Below are 16,164 nucleotides of genomic sequence, written 5' to 3'. Positions count from 1 at the left end.
ACCTATCAGAAGCCTGATAAACATCATAGTAGATAAGAGACTAGAAAAATGATGAGTGTCTAAAAGACCACAGAAAAAGGAAGGGAGGTGTTCTAGTATACATAGAGTCATGACATATGACCAAAGTCTATGCATAAAAATGGGAAAAGTAAAAATTACCGGTGAAAATCCCTCAATTATCTATAAAGTAGAGTAAATGTAGCTATGTGTGAAGAGCTGGTATATATATATATATATATATATATATATATATATATATATATATATATCTTAGGCTTCTGACAGGGTGAACGTCACTGAGTTTTCTTTTTCTTGCACAAATGGATGTTATTCAAAAGATACTACTCCATTCTTGGCTCTAATGGAGAAAGATAAATTAAGGAATGTTTTAGCAGACCTTACAGGTCAGAAATAGTTAGCTGACCTTCAGCACAGGGAAAAGCCAGTTTAATGGAGAAGAACAGTCATTTCAAAAACTGTGTTGGAGCAACAAGCTATCAACATATAAATAAACCAGGCATCCAAACCCAAACCTCCTCTCCAGGTTGAATCCAAGGCATATTCTTTTCTCTGTCACCTTCTTGTAGCACTGAGGATAGAACCCATGACCCTACTCCTTGCACGTGTTAGGGAAGTGCTCTACCACTGAGGCATCCTAATCCAGGTTTATCAATCTAAACAAAAAGCACACAATCATACAACTTCTATAAGGAAGTGTAGAAGGAAAATTTAGGTGACCTGGATATGATGAGAACCTTTTAGATACAACTCCAGAACCAGAAAGATAGCTTGGCAAGTAAAGGTGCTCACCGAACCTGAGGACCTGGGCTTGATCCATGTGGTTGTCCTCTGACATCTTACATGAATGTTGTTACATATACTTCACAACACATGTACACATGTACATACACACACCTAAGCATAAAAATTTAAAAAAAAAATGGAAAGACCACCACCAGCAGATCTGTGAAAGAAAGAACGGGTAAGCTTGGGAGGAAAGTCTTCGCAAAGCATATGACAAAGGAATTGTGTCTAAAAATACAAAGAATTCTTAAAACTCAACAATAGGAAAATAACTTAATTTCAAACTGAACAAAAAATCCTAACAGCTCACTCAAACAGCCAAACAGCAACAGGTATATAATATAAAATGCTCAGCATCATCCATTAGAGGATTGCAGGTCAGCACACAACCTGACCGCTGCACACCTATAAGAATAAAGTCCAAATACCAACTGCACTGAATGCTGGGAGAAGGTAAAACAACAAAATTCTCACCATTCACTGGTGGAAATACCAAGTGCCAGAAGCCTTCTGAAAGGCAGCTGATGGTCTTACAACACAGGCTTACCTTACCACTCAACCCAGGAATTGTGCTCCAAGTACTTAGTCAAATGAGATGAAAACTCCCATGCATACAAACCTGCATGCAAACATGTGCAATAGCTTTCTATGTAATGGCCAAAATATCAGAAGGAAGAGATACTCTTCAGTAGAAACTTGAGAGAGGAAAAACAGTGTAATGTTATTCTGTTGTAGACCTTAGACTAAGGCATCAGTAAATGATCAAATGTGTTGCTGTAGTAAGTATATACTGAGATCTACAAGCCAGAGGGATTTTCCCCTACAAGAATCACAAACTATGTACAAAGAAATTATAGTAACCTAACCAAATCTAAACAAAACTTTATAAGCCATATTTTCTGAACAAAAATTAAATAAATATGAAAAATGCAGTCTAAATTGCTCAATCTGACCATGTAGGAAGACTGAAGCTGTTTCAGCCAGTGCCTTCCCACTGTTTTTTCTCAGAATCAGTATATCAAATAACCAGAAAACCAAGCTAAATACCACAGTCCGAGCTTACAAATTAACAAACACAAGAAAGAATCAAGGATGCCAACACTCCTTCATTCCTTCCCTGGGGCTGGTCAGCTGCTGCAGTTTTCACAGCACAGGGGCAACTAGCTGAACAATATTCTTGTAGAAACGGTTTTCTTAACAATCAAACCAAAATTGGAGAAAAGCTCTTATATGCACCTAGCAATTTGGCCCCAGTGAATGAAGTGCTCTTCCACAGACCAGCCCACTGGGGAAAGACCAAATAAGGACCTATTCCAGTGCATCAACACTAACAGGCTGAAAAGAAAATCCTTCCCACACTGCCCGACAGGCAGGGATTTCAGAGATTTACTTTGCAGACTCAGACTGGCTTACACCAAACAGGACTAAGGAATCTAGTGTCAAAGACAACCTGCAAAAACCTCAAAGGCAGGCTTAACTTGGCAATTCCAAATGCACTGATGGGGTGAGTTCTGAGGTGTCCATGTGATGGGTACCTGATGCACCATTGAAAGCCATGCTAATTACAGTTGACAAAGTAACATAAGAGATCACCCTAGTAGGGTCCCATGTTACACATAACCTAAGCTCATCACCTATTTGAACCTTCTTTTCAAGTTTCTTTTTAAAAAATCATTTAGTTTGTCATCTTTTCTTTAAAAAAAATAAAAGCCTCTTTTTACAATTATGAAAAAATAAGGAAGCTAAATCATTCTAGATTACCAAATAAAATATATATATATACATTTATAAAAATGAAAAAATTTTCATTATGTATATTTTACAATTTCAATTCTCTATATATGTACAGCAGGAAAAGGTGTTCAGGAATGGCAGTCTAAACCATGGATTTTACAATTTTGAATTTAAAAGGTTTTTCTTTTCTCTTCTTTTAATTTGTGGTGAGACAAACTGAGACATTTTAAAGTTCTCCTATTTGAGCGTGTTGCGTCTATGTGAATAATTCAGTGTGTTGTTCTGTGCTATTGAACCAGTGACGGGAGGGATGATGAAGGAAGGAAGAAGCTAAAAAATGGAGGGTTTTTAGGTCTAGTGTTCTGTATAATTAACAGCTTTAATAAAACAGCTTAGAAAGCTGCAGATATTTTTCTGCTTTTAGTGGCATTTATTTATGGGTGTGTATGTGCTATATGTGACATGTGTGCGACCTGTGAAGGACAAGGTCAACATCTGGTGTCTTTCTCTACAAATCTTTACTCAATGAGACCTCACACTGAACTGGCTAGGCTGACTAGCCAGCAAGACCCTGGGATCCTTCTGTCTGCCCTCTTGCACCCAAGAAAAAGCTGGCTACAGCAGCACACACATGAAATCCTAGCTCTAGATAGATCCAGACAAGGCTCCTGGGGCTTATTGGTCAATCAGCCTAGAGTAATAGGTGAATTCCAAGTGAATGAGAGACAGTTTCAAAATGACAAGGTAGACAGCTCCTAAGAAATGACACTGAAAGTTGTTTTCTGTCTTGTATATTCACTTGGGCATATGTAGAAGTGTGTGTGTGCGTGCATGCACACACACACACACACACACACACACCTAATAACAATTTCACCTAAGATTCTTCAAGAAGAACATTTAGTGAAAAATAAAAATGTATGCCAACATCTAATAAATATATTTATATGTGATTTTAAAATTGAAAAATGTTTTAAACGTTTGTCCAAGTTAAGAGTTATACTACAGAAAATACTGATACATAAATGATTTTTTTTGAGGTCCTCTATAGTTTGTTTGTTTGGTTTTTGTTTTGTTGAAACAGGGTTTCTTTGGGTAGCCTTGGCTATCCTGGAACATGCTCTGTAGACCAGGTTGGCCTTGAACTCACAGAGTTCCTGCCTCTACCTACTGAGTGCTGGGATTAAAAGTGTGTGCCACCACCACCACCCTGCCCCCTCTATAGTTTTTAAGAATAGAAAAATTTCAAAGTATAAAGACCAAAAGCTCAAGAGGCAACTGTCTTAAGTGAAGAGATGTATATAGTGTGTCACATGGTCTCTATCAAAGAATGTGGTGGGTGATCAGGAAGCTGGGTTTACAGTTGTGTCCCTCAACACCTGTAAAGCACTGGCTGGGTTGTGAGTATACCCATGCGTCCTGTATGGGGACTGGTACCGTCTCTCTGCAATCTTGCAGTTGTATTCCTCCTATAATCATGATACCTTCCAGCATGGCAACAGGATATGTTGGCATCACTTAACATTCAACTGTTGCCTGGCATGCAGAAAGTAGACTTTTGTTGCTGTTGTGCTTTTTAAAAAGTACTATTCTTAAAGCTTCCATTTTAAATGATTATAAAGTCACAACAGGGAAAAATTGATCACATGGGAGCCCTTTAGGCAGTCTTCTCTAGAGGTGAGAGCTCATGTCATTATAGTCCAGACCAAGGAAACTGACACTGGTAACAAATCTTAGTTTCTGCCAGCATGTGTGTGTGTGTGTGCGCGTGCGTGTCTGCGTGTGTGTGTGTGCGTGTGCGTGTGTGTTAACTGGGAACAGAACAGAGAAGGTCTTTTCATACCCCTTCCTCCCAAATACTGTCTGTCTCTGAAACCATTTATGTGTTCTCTGTCTCTGTCTTTGTGTCACTTTTAATATGTTACATAATGAAATCACATGAGACACAACCTACAACCTTTCCAAAGTGACTTAGACCTATTCATGTAGTTGTAGCAATGGCTAGTTCCTTTTTTTTTTTTTTTAAATCTCTGAGCAGTGTTACGCTAGACAGATGCAGCATGGTATTTAATGGTTCACCTTTTGAAGTACATTCCAGTTTTTATTATAATCATGTCACTAATTCACACAGGGAAAATATAACAAGTCATCAACTAGCAAAGAAGTAGTGCTGTGGGTTGACCTGTATTCCCGAGACAACACACTAAGCTTCCGGCCTCTGGCATCTAGTACAAATATGTCAGTACTCTGCTCTGCACTGGAGTCGAGCAGAACCACATATCTGTGCCTCTCTTAGCTTTTTTGACATAACCTTTCCTGCTGCTCCTTCATGTTTCACCTTTGCTGTCCTAGGATCAGGCAGTTGAACCCCATGTTAACTCTGAAACACACCTGGCTCCTCTCAAACCTTCTGCTCTGACATGCCATTCTCTATGGATTGTGCAGTTTTATCTTGGCATTTGCCCTGGGCAAAGCCCCTCACGGCTGAAGCTAGTCTCTCCTGTACTTCCAGATCTACTACACAGTCCCACTACAGTAATTGTGACAGGGAAGAACTGGGCACTGGTAGAGACCACTGGGTTAAAAATACCAATCCTGCCACTTACTGTGTGATTAAGGAAGCTATTTAGCCCGAGTTTAGTTTCTATTGCTATAAAATGGAGTTTCATTCAGCTCCCGTCTGTTACTCAGTAGTCATATAACCCTAGGTCAGCTGACTCACGTCTGTCAGCTTCAGTGGCCACACTAGACAGCAGCTCCATCGGTTTAAATCGAGTATTGCTCCCTTTCTTGTTCCTCATTTCTACTTCACATTGAGAAAGATCTACATCTCAGTACCTTCCAAAGAACAGCAGCAGAACCCTACCCTTTGTCTAAGCTAGAGTATCTCAGCTGGAATGGCTCTCTATTGACACCAAAGCAATGAAGATGATCTTTACACCCAAATTTACTTGGGGAAATGGAGGGCAACATCAGAAAGAGTTTAAAAGCAACTAGGTCTAGTGGTGCACATCTATAATCCCAGCACTTAGGAGGCTGCACCAGGAAGGTCCTGAGTTTGAGGCTGGACTACACTTCACAAAGGAAGAAAACAATGAGAGAAGAGCTAGAAGAAAAAAAATCATGTTCAAATTTAATGTCCCTAACCCTAACTAAAGCTGACTAGATAACTCAGCTAAACATGGGCAGGGAGTAGAAATTTCCCACTGTACTTTGCTGTATCCCATACCCTACTCCTGGGAAGACGGTGAACTAGAAGAGGATGCCTGTCAAGAAAGGACGGAAGCAGGGCCAATGCAGCTAAAGCAACTGTCAAAGCAGCTCCATGTGCAGGCATGGAAGGCCCACCTTCAAGCAAGGTATCTTTAATATTAACCGCTAAATGAAAACTAGAGCTTAGTGATGGGAAAAAGGCAAGTCATCACTGATGAGGAAAGCTGAGGTGCAGCAGACGGATCTGCACAAGGCAGGCGGGATCACACAATACCCTGATTGCCATCTCCTGTGAAGTGACCTTCAGCAAGCACCTGAGCCTGAGTCCCTCCTTCACAGACAGAGAGGATCAGTATACTCACGTTCATGGCTGGAAGAACAACAGGATACCAGGAATGAAGTGGCCTACTAAGTGACAGCTCATGGCAAGCGCTCAGACACCGGTCTACCCTCGTTACCTTTCCTGCTACTCTCATCCACATACATTCATTTCCTTGTGTTCATATCTGGAAACTTGCAAGTTTATTTTTAAGTAGACTCTGAGGCCCAAGACCTGGGGAGAACTCTGAGCTACAAGAGTGTGAAAATCTGGTTCTCTGGCTAGTGTCTAGAGAGACTGATATGTCCAAGAGTGCAGATTTGATGGCTAGGAGACCACTGGGAACTAGAGTGGGCAAGAAGATAAAGGATTACTTGAGCTTTGGCTCCCGTCCTTCGCTCGTATACTGCCAACAGATGAGCCCGATGAGGTCTTGCACCCTAGCGCTGGCCATTGTCACCACGGTCATTGGTAGCAGTCTGTCCTGGCTTGAATGCAGGGGGAGGTAGACGTCGATCTTCTTAGTTGCAGTTGTACCCACATGACCCTGTGGAGGGAGTACATGCATGAGAGAGTAAAGCACACAGCTGTGGTCTTGCAGGTACTGTGGGTCCTAGCACAACTTTGCTGGTCTGGGTCAGCACAGCCATTTCCTACCCTTTCTGCATAGACCTACTCTAGGGTGGACAAAGTCTATATGCAGGAAGGTGAATGTCCTAGAGGAACAAGTATTAGCGTGAGCAGAGCTGGTACTTGAACAGACTGGTTTTGTTATCAACTCTCTGCCCTTGGAGAAGACACTAACAAAGCCTGGCATTGGTTCCCTGGAAATAGTCATGTCTCTCCTGAAGAGGCGGAAGAGGAGGCACTCATATTGGGACCAAGAGCTTGTCTATGTGCCTGAGAAATAGGATACTAATACCACTGGGCAGTGCACCTGCTTACTTAAGTGCCAAACAAGTTCAAGGGTCCTTGATCTTCACTTACTGCTCAACCCACATGACTCTATGCACTCCCGATTCTTTCCACATACTCAGCCCTTCTCTCTCTGCATGTTCCTTTTGGCTCTCTAGGGCACTGGCACTAGTCAGCAACAAATCAAAGCTGCTTTTTAAAACATTCTACTTCTATGACTCAAGCAAAAACTGTGTCTGGGGAGGGCATGCCTCCTCTGCCATTCTCTTAGAACAGGACTGCTTTGCTTCTATCCCTGTGTTCTCCCTCTCCCTAATTCTCTCTGTACCCCCCAAGCTGCCCTACTGCCTACAGCGGTGTCAAACTCATGATCCGTACGTTTTGGCTGCAGTTACAAGCACATTCCACCACATCCTGCTCTTTAGTCTTCTTTTCCATGATCCCCAAATCCTCAAGCTCAGGTGGCCATGTAGGTAGTTCTTTTCCCACTAACACTTCCAAACTATTATTTCCTCTTTTCTTGCAAAAAAAAAAAATTTGTTCCATTTACCTCCAACCCACACAACTATAGCTTCCTCTCCAGCTCTGTGCTGCATGGCCTAGAGTCATCCCCTTTCCTCACCACAGACTTGGCTCACAATCTTACTGACTGACAAACATGTCACAAGGAGAAAAGAGCACAGACAATTTAAGTTTATATTGGTGCACTTCACTCCCCCCAACAGCAGCTTCCTCATTGCAGCAAGTGGTCTCAGCATGAAACCAGCTACTTCTTTCTTTCTACTGTCTTCCTGGGAAGCTCTAGGACAACTACTGCAAAACTGAGCTTCAGTGGAGAAGAATGGTCTGTTCAGCAAACAGCAGTGGGATGACCAAAGAGAAACATGCAAAAGGATGAATTTGCAATCCTACCTCATAGCATAAAGATCCAAATGTAAGAGGTAAAAATATAAAACTTATAGTAGGATAAGTGTTCTTGACTTTGAATCAGACACTAATTTCTTTAAATGACACAAAGTATAAGCAACAACAACAACAACAAATCAATCAGTTTATCAAAAATCTTAAAATGTGTTCCCCGAAGAATACTGTCAATTACATAAAAAGGTGAACCACAGAAAGGGAAGGAAGAACTGCAATCCATTTATTTGGTAAGGGCCCATCATCTCAAACAGGCTGAGGACTCTCACAAGGCAATATAAAAGATAATCCAATTAAGATACTGGCAAAGGATTTGAGCAGACTTTTCACTGGAGAAAATATACAAGTGGTCAATAAATACAAGAAAGGACACTCCATGCCATCTGTCATAATGCAAGTCACAGCCACAGAGAAGTCGCTAAATAGCCGTGGTGTGCACAAACACACGTACACACACTTCCCTGAATGCATGCATACCAGTAGAGTGCTCCTTGCTATAAGTACATCCTGGTTTTGATTTGCAGTATGAGGGAGGGACTTGACACTAAAAGCCAATCACATTACAACCTTCTTTGAATTTTTCTAGTGAGTGAATGACAATGAATAAAGTCCAAACTCTCACAGCACTGCCTGATAGATCTGGTACCCATACCTCTCCATCATCACCCAATGCCAACACCCTTGCTTGCCCATCATGGTTTAGCTACCTTGGTCTGAACATGCTCCTGGGATGTGTATCTGAACACATATCTCATTCCTACAGGCAAGTCTATCCCTCTGTTGCTGAGCAGACTCTGAAGTTCGACTGAAAACAAGCAGCTCCCCAGGAATGCTCCAGGCTCAAGCAGCAGACCGGTACTGCTGAGACACCAGTCTCGTGAACCAAACAAATTCTGGATTCTTGGCTTTCCCACCAGGAAAAAGCCACAGTGGAACTATCCTAAACACAGCCTATAAACCACTCAAATAAATCCCCCTAACAAAGACAGACAGACAGACAGACAGACAGATACACACACACACACACACACACACACACACACACACACACACACTGCCTTCCTTACTAGATCCAGTCTATTGCTTTTACTGATCTTCCTTTTTACTCACTGAGTCATCTTGCCAGTCTACTTTTTATCCTCACGTATCCCTTATCTTTCTGCAGAACTACAGCTGACGGGTCGCAGGGCTGACATCTCAAGATGTGGAAACCCACTGGGGATGACAACATGAATCTGCTTCATAAACTGCAGCGTGCTTTCTATGTGCAGAGCAGTTTGCTAGATACTTTCGATTTCAGATCCATTTTGATTTCACAATCACATGGGGTCCAAAGTGATAGCCACCAGCTCTAGAAAGAATACTGACTATTCTAGTAAAATCAGATTTGTTTATTGCTCTGGCTCTATTTCATTTAATTTTTAAGCTAATTCTAAGAGAAGGTTCTACCAATACCCTATATTCCAGCAGAAAAAACTAAGGCTTCTGAGGATACAGTGTCCTGCTCAATGTACCAGAGCCACATGGAAGAATCACAGTTCAACCTGAGCCATCATAACTCCAAAATCACTATTCTGAATATCAACCCCTTTAGGCCCTTAGTCAGTCAGTCCAAGTGCCACTAACCCCCATTCTCAGCAGCTCACCTTTTCTCTTTCCCTTTGTTCTTATAAACACAACAAAAGCTCCACCTGAGCAGCCTCCCAAAGAAGGATCTAGATCTGAAGGGCCACTCTAGGACAGACAGGGACTAAGACCCCACCCCCCACCCTCTCTGCTCCAAACTACAGGACAGTTATTGGGTTAGCTGTTAACCCTGTTTATTTCATATGAAATAACAATAAGCACAGAGATGCCTCGCAAATGAATGAAGCGTTTCATCATTTTAATCTTCTAATTTCACCCTTGTACAAATCTTGAAATTATCTTATTTTAATGAGAAAGCTCTTTTGAAAAAGCTCCAGGTGGTGGCAGTGAGCTCAACTAAGAGTCCCTGTGTGGCAAGATTTAGAGAAAATCATCTAAAACATAAAACAATCCATCAACATAATAGAAAGTAATTAACTTATAAAAAATAAGGTGACCAAAGGATTAAAAGTATTCATCACACATCAAGAAAGCAATATTCCAGAGGCCTAACATCCAACTATTAAAAAGCAACTAGCAATAAACAAAGATCATGTCACACAGCAATTTATGCACTCCCCAATACAGGACTGGGGAGATGAAGCCATAATTAGAGCACAAGAGAGGGCTTCATGGGGAAAGGGTTCAGCTGTACCTTTCTCCTCTCTTGGGCATTCAACAAATAGCCACTGTAACACATGCTGGGACCTGAATATCAAGTCTAATAAACAAAGAGCTGAGCAGCCCTTCAGCAGTCTCCTGGCTGCACAGTCATGAGCACTCTAAGAAGGAAAAGATAGGCTGTCAAGAGAGCCCAGAGGCAGTCACCCTGGGACGGGTTGGTAGAGGCATCTTAGGAAACAGCCATGCTCCTCCAGAGTCCAGAGAGAAGCCACTGTCATGTTTACAGTCAGCACAACAGGGGTGGGGCAGAGGTTCCCAGACATGGTGATTCTATGAGTGATTTTAAGTTTTTGCTTTGTATATTCTATAATGATTAAATAATAATAAGATTAAAATTAGAAACAAAATACCATAATTACAAACAACAAGAACAACAAAAAGGAGATAAAGACAGCAAGAATAACTACCACTCAAGGCTTAAGGGCATAAGGTAAGAGAACAAAGTTCCGTGTTGGAAATGCAGACCATGTTAAGGCATTAAATAAATATTTACTAGGAACATACTATGTGGGCTAGGACTACAGCACTACGGTAGCACTTCTACCTACTAGCATAGGCAAGGCCCAGAGATAAATAATTTTTATTAAAGAAAAATAAAAAAAGATGAATCCAGCTCGTGAGATGCCTCAGCAGGTAGAGACACTTGCTGCCAAACCCGATGATCTGGGACCCAGCCAGTAAAGGAATGGAATGGACTCCCTGAAACTGTCCTGAGTGCACACTGTGGCCCAAGCAAATGCACATAAGTAAGTTCTAAATATGTAACTTAATCTTGGTGTTTTTTTTAAAAATGACTAACAGCCAACAAATGTGAAGCTGATTCATGCTCTCCAGAACAGCCCTAAGCAAGGGAAAGAAGGCAGAGCCTCAGGTAAAGATCTGAGGCAACAGAAGAGTACTTCCTCCACACGAGGGCAACCCACACAGGGCGACAGAAGTCCAGACCTCAGGCTTCCCAACTGAGGGCTCTGAAAATGTTTCCGGGACTTCACATTCAGACAGGGTTCTCCACCATGAGCTCTTCTGTCATCTGCACACTCACAAGGCTTTTTGTACCTAGTGGGTGACTGGCTCACACAGACTAGGAACTGCCACAACTCTTTCTTGCCCTATCTTCTACACCATTGACCCTAAAATGTTTCTCAAACCTTGCTCTTCTGTGCTCAAGGCACTGGCCCAGATGAAAGCTGCACCATCTCTTGGCCACACCAGAACAGCAGCATTCCAAATGTCTTCTCTCAGAAGCCCACCTTCCACAGCCCTACCTCCTTTCTGCCAACAATGAGAACACTTCTCTCAAAGCACAGCTCGCGCCAGTCAGAAACACACTGTAGCTCTCCACTGACTTGGTACAGCTAATAGCCTGGTCAACCAGACCCAGTGCCTCTGCTACAACACACAGTAACAGTTCAGAGTAGAGCAGAGTTGGATCGGAGCTTGAAGATCTGCTCTGACTCTCAGCTAATCTTTGACACCTCTCAAAACCTCCGCTTTCTCACTAGACTCTCTCATACATATAACATCCACACACAATCACTGACCAAGGAATGAAGGTTTTCCTCTGTCCTTCATCTCAAATGTCTCTTCCAAGAAGGGGAAGTCCAAAATAACTGCCTCTCCTGATTCCTAGTAATCCAGTTGTCAGGACCTTACAGTTTACTGTTTGCTATATCCACCTCTGCCTTCTTCTTTACCAGCTCAAGTGTGAATTACAGAAAGGGAACAACTGCTGCGTGTGCCTTGGGCCTGAAGTACGGCAGAGGTTCAGGGTTAGCTTGCCGAGCTTCACACACTCCTCACACCTCCCTCTTCTTTCTTATCCCGTGTAAATGGACTGCCTCTGCCACTCCAAACCACTCTCTTCTCTGAAATGTCTCCTGCATATAACACAGGACCTGACATATAGCAGGTGAGGAATAATGATCTAAAACATTTCATTACACTGCAGTTTACAGAGCTGAACATTATAAACATCCCACTATTGTAAGCTGCATTCTCTCAAGTGCTCTTTGATATAAATATGAACATATTCCAGGTGTACATTATTGGGTCAAGGGATGAGTCTTTGTACCTTATGATACATTGGAAAGGCTCATTCTTTTGAAACCATTTTCAAGCCTATCAAGAGAATACCAACATTATGAATAAATGTCATCTAATCAACAATTAGATAACAATTGATAATGATATATTAATAGTAATAATAATTAATAATCTAATAACTGGCTTTTCCAATCCATGTGTCTCATTAACTAAAGTAATATATAACCTAAGTATATAAATGTATAACCTATATGTGCAATGATTGTTCTGTCTCTTTAAGAGACAAGCCATGCCCATTCCCTCCCCTATCCTCTGAGGCAGGCTGATCTTCAGCTTCCAGCCTGAGCTCTCTTTTTTCTATCTTTCTCTCTCCCCATTTCTCCCCTTCCCCCACTTCTGTCTCTCTCTTCTCTCCCCTTCTCTCTCTCTCCTCTCTCTTTCTCTCTCTCTGCTCTTCTCCCTTCCCTCTCCATAACCCCTTGAATAAATATCCAACCTCACTCTGCATGGCGTGCCTATCCATGTATCTGTCTCTCTCGCCCGCCGCCAGCCCGCCCGCCTGCCACCGTCACATGGAGACCTGGAGACCTGCTGTGACCTGCTGTGCTGTCCCTGCTTGGGACTGTCTGCTTACCGCAGCAAACCATTTCAATATGTCAATTGCTTATAAAATTAATTTCAAAATTATATACTTTCTAATTTCCAAAATAGAGAAAGCAGAAAAAACAAAGAACAACAGGCTCAGTTTCAAATAATTTTTTTAAAAAATAATTTGATGTTAAACTAGATGGTGGTGTACAGCTTTAATTCCAGTGTTCAGGAGGCAGAGAAAGGCAAATTCAAGGCCAGTCTGGTCAACATAGACTTTTAAAAAAAACAAAAACCCCAAAACAACAACAAAATCCTGTATTTATTTTATGTGTATGGGTGTTTTGCCTGTATATATGTTTGTGTTGCTGGTGCCTGAGGTGGCCAGAAGAGGGCTTTGGATCCCCTCAAAATGGAGCTGCAAACAATTGTGAACCACCCTGTGGGTACTTGGAATCAAACCTAGGTCCTCTGGGAGAATAGCCAGTGTTCTCCACTGCTGAGCCATCTCTCTAAGCCTATGCCCACCTGCCTCCCATCCACCCCCTGCCATGCACACAGACTTTTTGAAAGAAGGCTTCACGATATATCCCTGGCTGGCCATGGACTTGCTATGTAGATCTTGCTGACCTCACACATGTGATCTTCCTACCTGTGCTTCCTGCATGCTGCTGGGATGGCAAGACTGTGGCATGGCATCTTAAAATCGTCTTTAATTAGGAGCTGCCCACATCAAGTAAGTCAACTGAACTAAGACTTAAGAACACACGGCTCAGTTAGGAGGGCTACTTAACAACAACCTTTCCAATAATAAATTGAATAACAGATCTCCAAACTGTTGCTAAATGTTCAATTGCTCTGCCAAGGGAAGGAAACAGAAAGGACCGACAGCTTGGCTTCTGCAATTAGAGAGACAAAAAGCAGGCAACATTATTCCATTAGTCACAACTGCACAAGCAGATCATTATATGTAATTTTAATGCAGAAATAAATGTATCAGTGTATCCAGACAATTGTAATAATGCAAATTGATAAAAGGGTTACTTGTAGCCTTAGGAAGGAAACATTCTGTTTCAAAAATGATGACTGTGCCATTCTATTGACACCTTTCTCCTTCATCTCAAAAGACACAGAAAGTTACTGTGTTTTACAGGTGCCAGGTGAGATCTGGTATACTCAAATGCTCACTTCTCTTGGAATATTTAATGGCTTCCATTTGAAGAGAAGTAATATTTTTCAAACAAAACCCAGCATAAGGCAGATTATCTAATTATGAGAAATAAAGAGGTTCTATATAATGGAGGAAAAACTTCTAAACACCACAATTTCATGGACTCAGAAAATGAACTCATTTTTTACATTCAAAATAGAAGCAATGAATATGAATAGATTTTTGTATAAAATTCTATGACAAATCCATTCAGAGCTATAGAGTTGGCGTTGTACTGCTATCTTAACCCTCAATAAATCTGGACTGCTTAAAGGCTATTAAATTAACATTTCCCAGATCTGGCACCTGTAGTCAAGTTAATTTGTCAAAAGCATTTCTACAGTTTGTCACTGGACACTGTATTTTCTGAAAAGCTTAAAATAAAATTGACAAAATCTCATTAATTCCCTCTGAATCACCAACCTTAGTTCCATTAAGCTTTTATTATCAAGAACGTCAACTGTCACTCCTTTAACAAGGTCAAGTTCTGATCTGGTGCCTCTCGGATCTTTGCCACCATAACATAAGCTGGGAGGGAGCACAGTGTGCAGTGCCATGGCAAAGAGCATAGGCTGTAACTTACACCTGCACGTAGTACCACTATAGACTGTACCACTTAAGCTTTTTGAGATATGATTTCCTCATACACAAAGCTTGACAACCTGAGTTTGCATCTTCAGGTGCTAGGCATTGGGTCAGGCACAGTGGCACATGGCTTTAACCTCAGCACTTAGGACACAAAAGCAGACAGATCTCTGTGAGTTCAAGTCCAGTCTGGTCCACAAGCAAGCTCCAGGCCAGCTAAAGCTATATAGTGAAACCCTGTCCCAAATAAACAAGAGAAAGTTGGGACACAGTGGCATAGTGCAATATGGTCAACTAATCTAGCCATTAATGATCCCCAGGTTCAGTGAGAGAGCCTGGTTCAAGAAAATAAAAAAAAAAAAAAAACCCAAGTAAATAAAATGAAAAACAACACAGGAAGGAACCAGAGTCAACCTCTCACATCTACATACATGCATGAGAACACACAATGCATACACTACACACACACACAATTTGAAAAGCATAGATAATAACAGTTCTAATGGGGTTTCAGAGAGAGCCTGGTAAGGCTGCACACAGAAGCACTCACTTCTCTGTCTGATCTTAGGTAAAGGCTCAGGAAATACCCATTGTCCAACATGTTTGTTATATCTTTTCCTGCTTTATAATCACAGACCTAAAAGTTTTTATTGACATCCATAGACTTGGAATTCTTTGACACCTTCTGGGAAGCCCCTTTAAAGCATCCTCAGAACACAGTGTCCCACAGCCTCGCCTGTAGACCTACATTGACGTGGCCCTGCCTACTGCTGAAGTTAGCCTTCTGCTTTACTCCCAGGGACAGTCTTGGTGGTTAAACTATTTCTTTCTATTAGATATTCCTGTAGAGTTTGCCCACTGATCTTGCTGGCCTAATGACATCTAGACAAGCCTACTGCTGCTTTACAGCCTCCCCTTTAAACACCCATGACCCAAACTCAAAACACACAAAACCACCTCAATTACTCAGTACTGTGGAGTACACTGGCCTGCAGCCCTTTCAAGAGGACAAGACAGAACAGGGAAACCATAACATTAGATCAAATGTAAATCTATAGTTCTAAATATGAACAAGGAAGTTGTTGCTCCAAGGAAAAATATTCTCTATTTAAAATATTTTGATGCTCTGATCCTTCGGGGGGGCGGGGAGCCTAACACTACTGTTTTAAAAACACTGAGTTAGCCTATGAGGTTTGAGCAATAAACTTAAATAATTTTTGAAGTTAGCAAATGACTCAGTAGAAGAAGGTGTTTTCTTAGTAAGTCTGACAATCTGAGTTTGATCCTAGGAACCATGATTGAAGGAAAGAACTGATTACTGAAAGTTATTCCCTGATCTCCATACACATGCTGTGAGCCAAAAGGCTCCCTGGCAACACACACACACACACACACACACACACACACACACAATAATAATAATAATACCTTTTTCCCCACTAGACAATGTCTTACTACATATGCCTAGCTAGCCTGGATAGTTCTGTAAAGCAACTAACCTCAAATTCACAGAGATCTGCCT

General features: G+C 41.6%; 1 protein-coding gene across 13 annotated transcripts in view; it reads right to left on the bottom strand.

Moving 5' to 3' along the window:
• Positions 1-16,164, bottom strand: part of Mapkap1 (MAPK associated protein 1) — a 222,702-nt gene that overhangs the window by 117,865 nt on the left and 88,673 nt on the right. For 12 of the 13 annotated variants that reach the window (XM_038336928.1, XM_038336923.1, XM_038336922.1 and 9 more), the window contains one exon: positions 6,445-6,617. In XM_038336928.1, coding sequence (XP_038192856.1) covers positions 6,445-6,617 — 173 coding nt within the window. Of the gene's footprint in view, positions 1-6,444; positions 6,618-9,016; positions 9,037-16,164 lie in introns of those variants that run through there. The other variant, XM_038336930.1, reaches the window with a different exon arrangement.

The sequence above is a fragment of the Arvicola amphibius genome, chromosome 7, assembly GCF_903992535.2.
Source record: "Arvicola amphibius chromosome 7, mArvAmp1.2, whole genome shotgun sequence".
NCBI lineage: Eukaryota > Metazoa > Chordata > Mammalia > Rodentia > Cricetidae > Arvicola > Arvicola amphibius.
The sequence above is the reverse complement of the archived record's forward strand: the minus strand, read 5'-3'. Positions and strand labels throughout refer to the sequence as shown.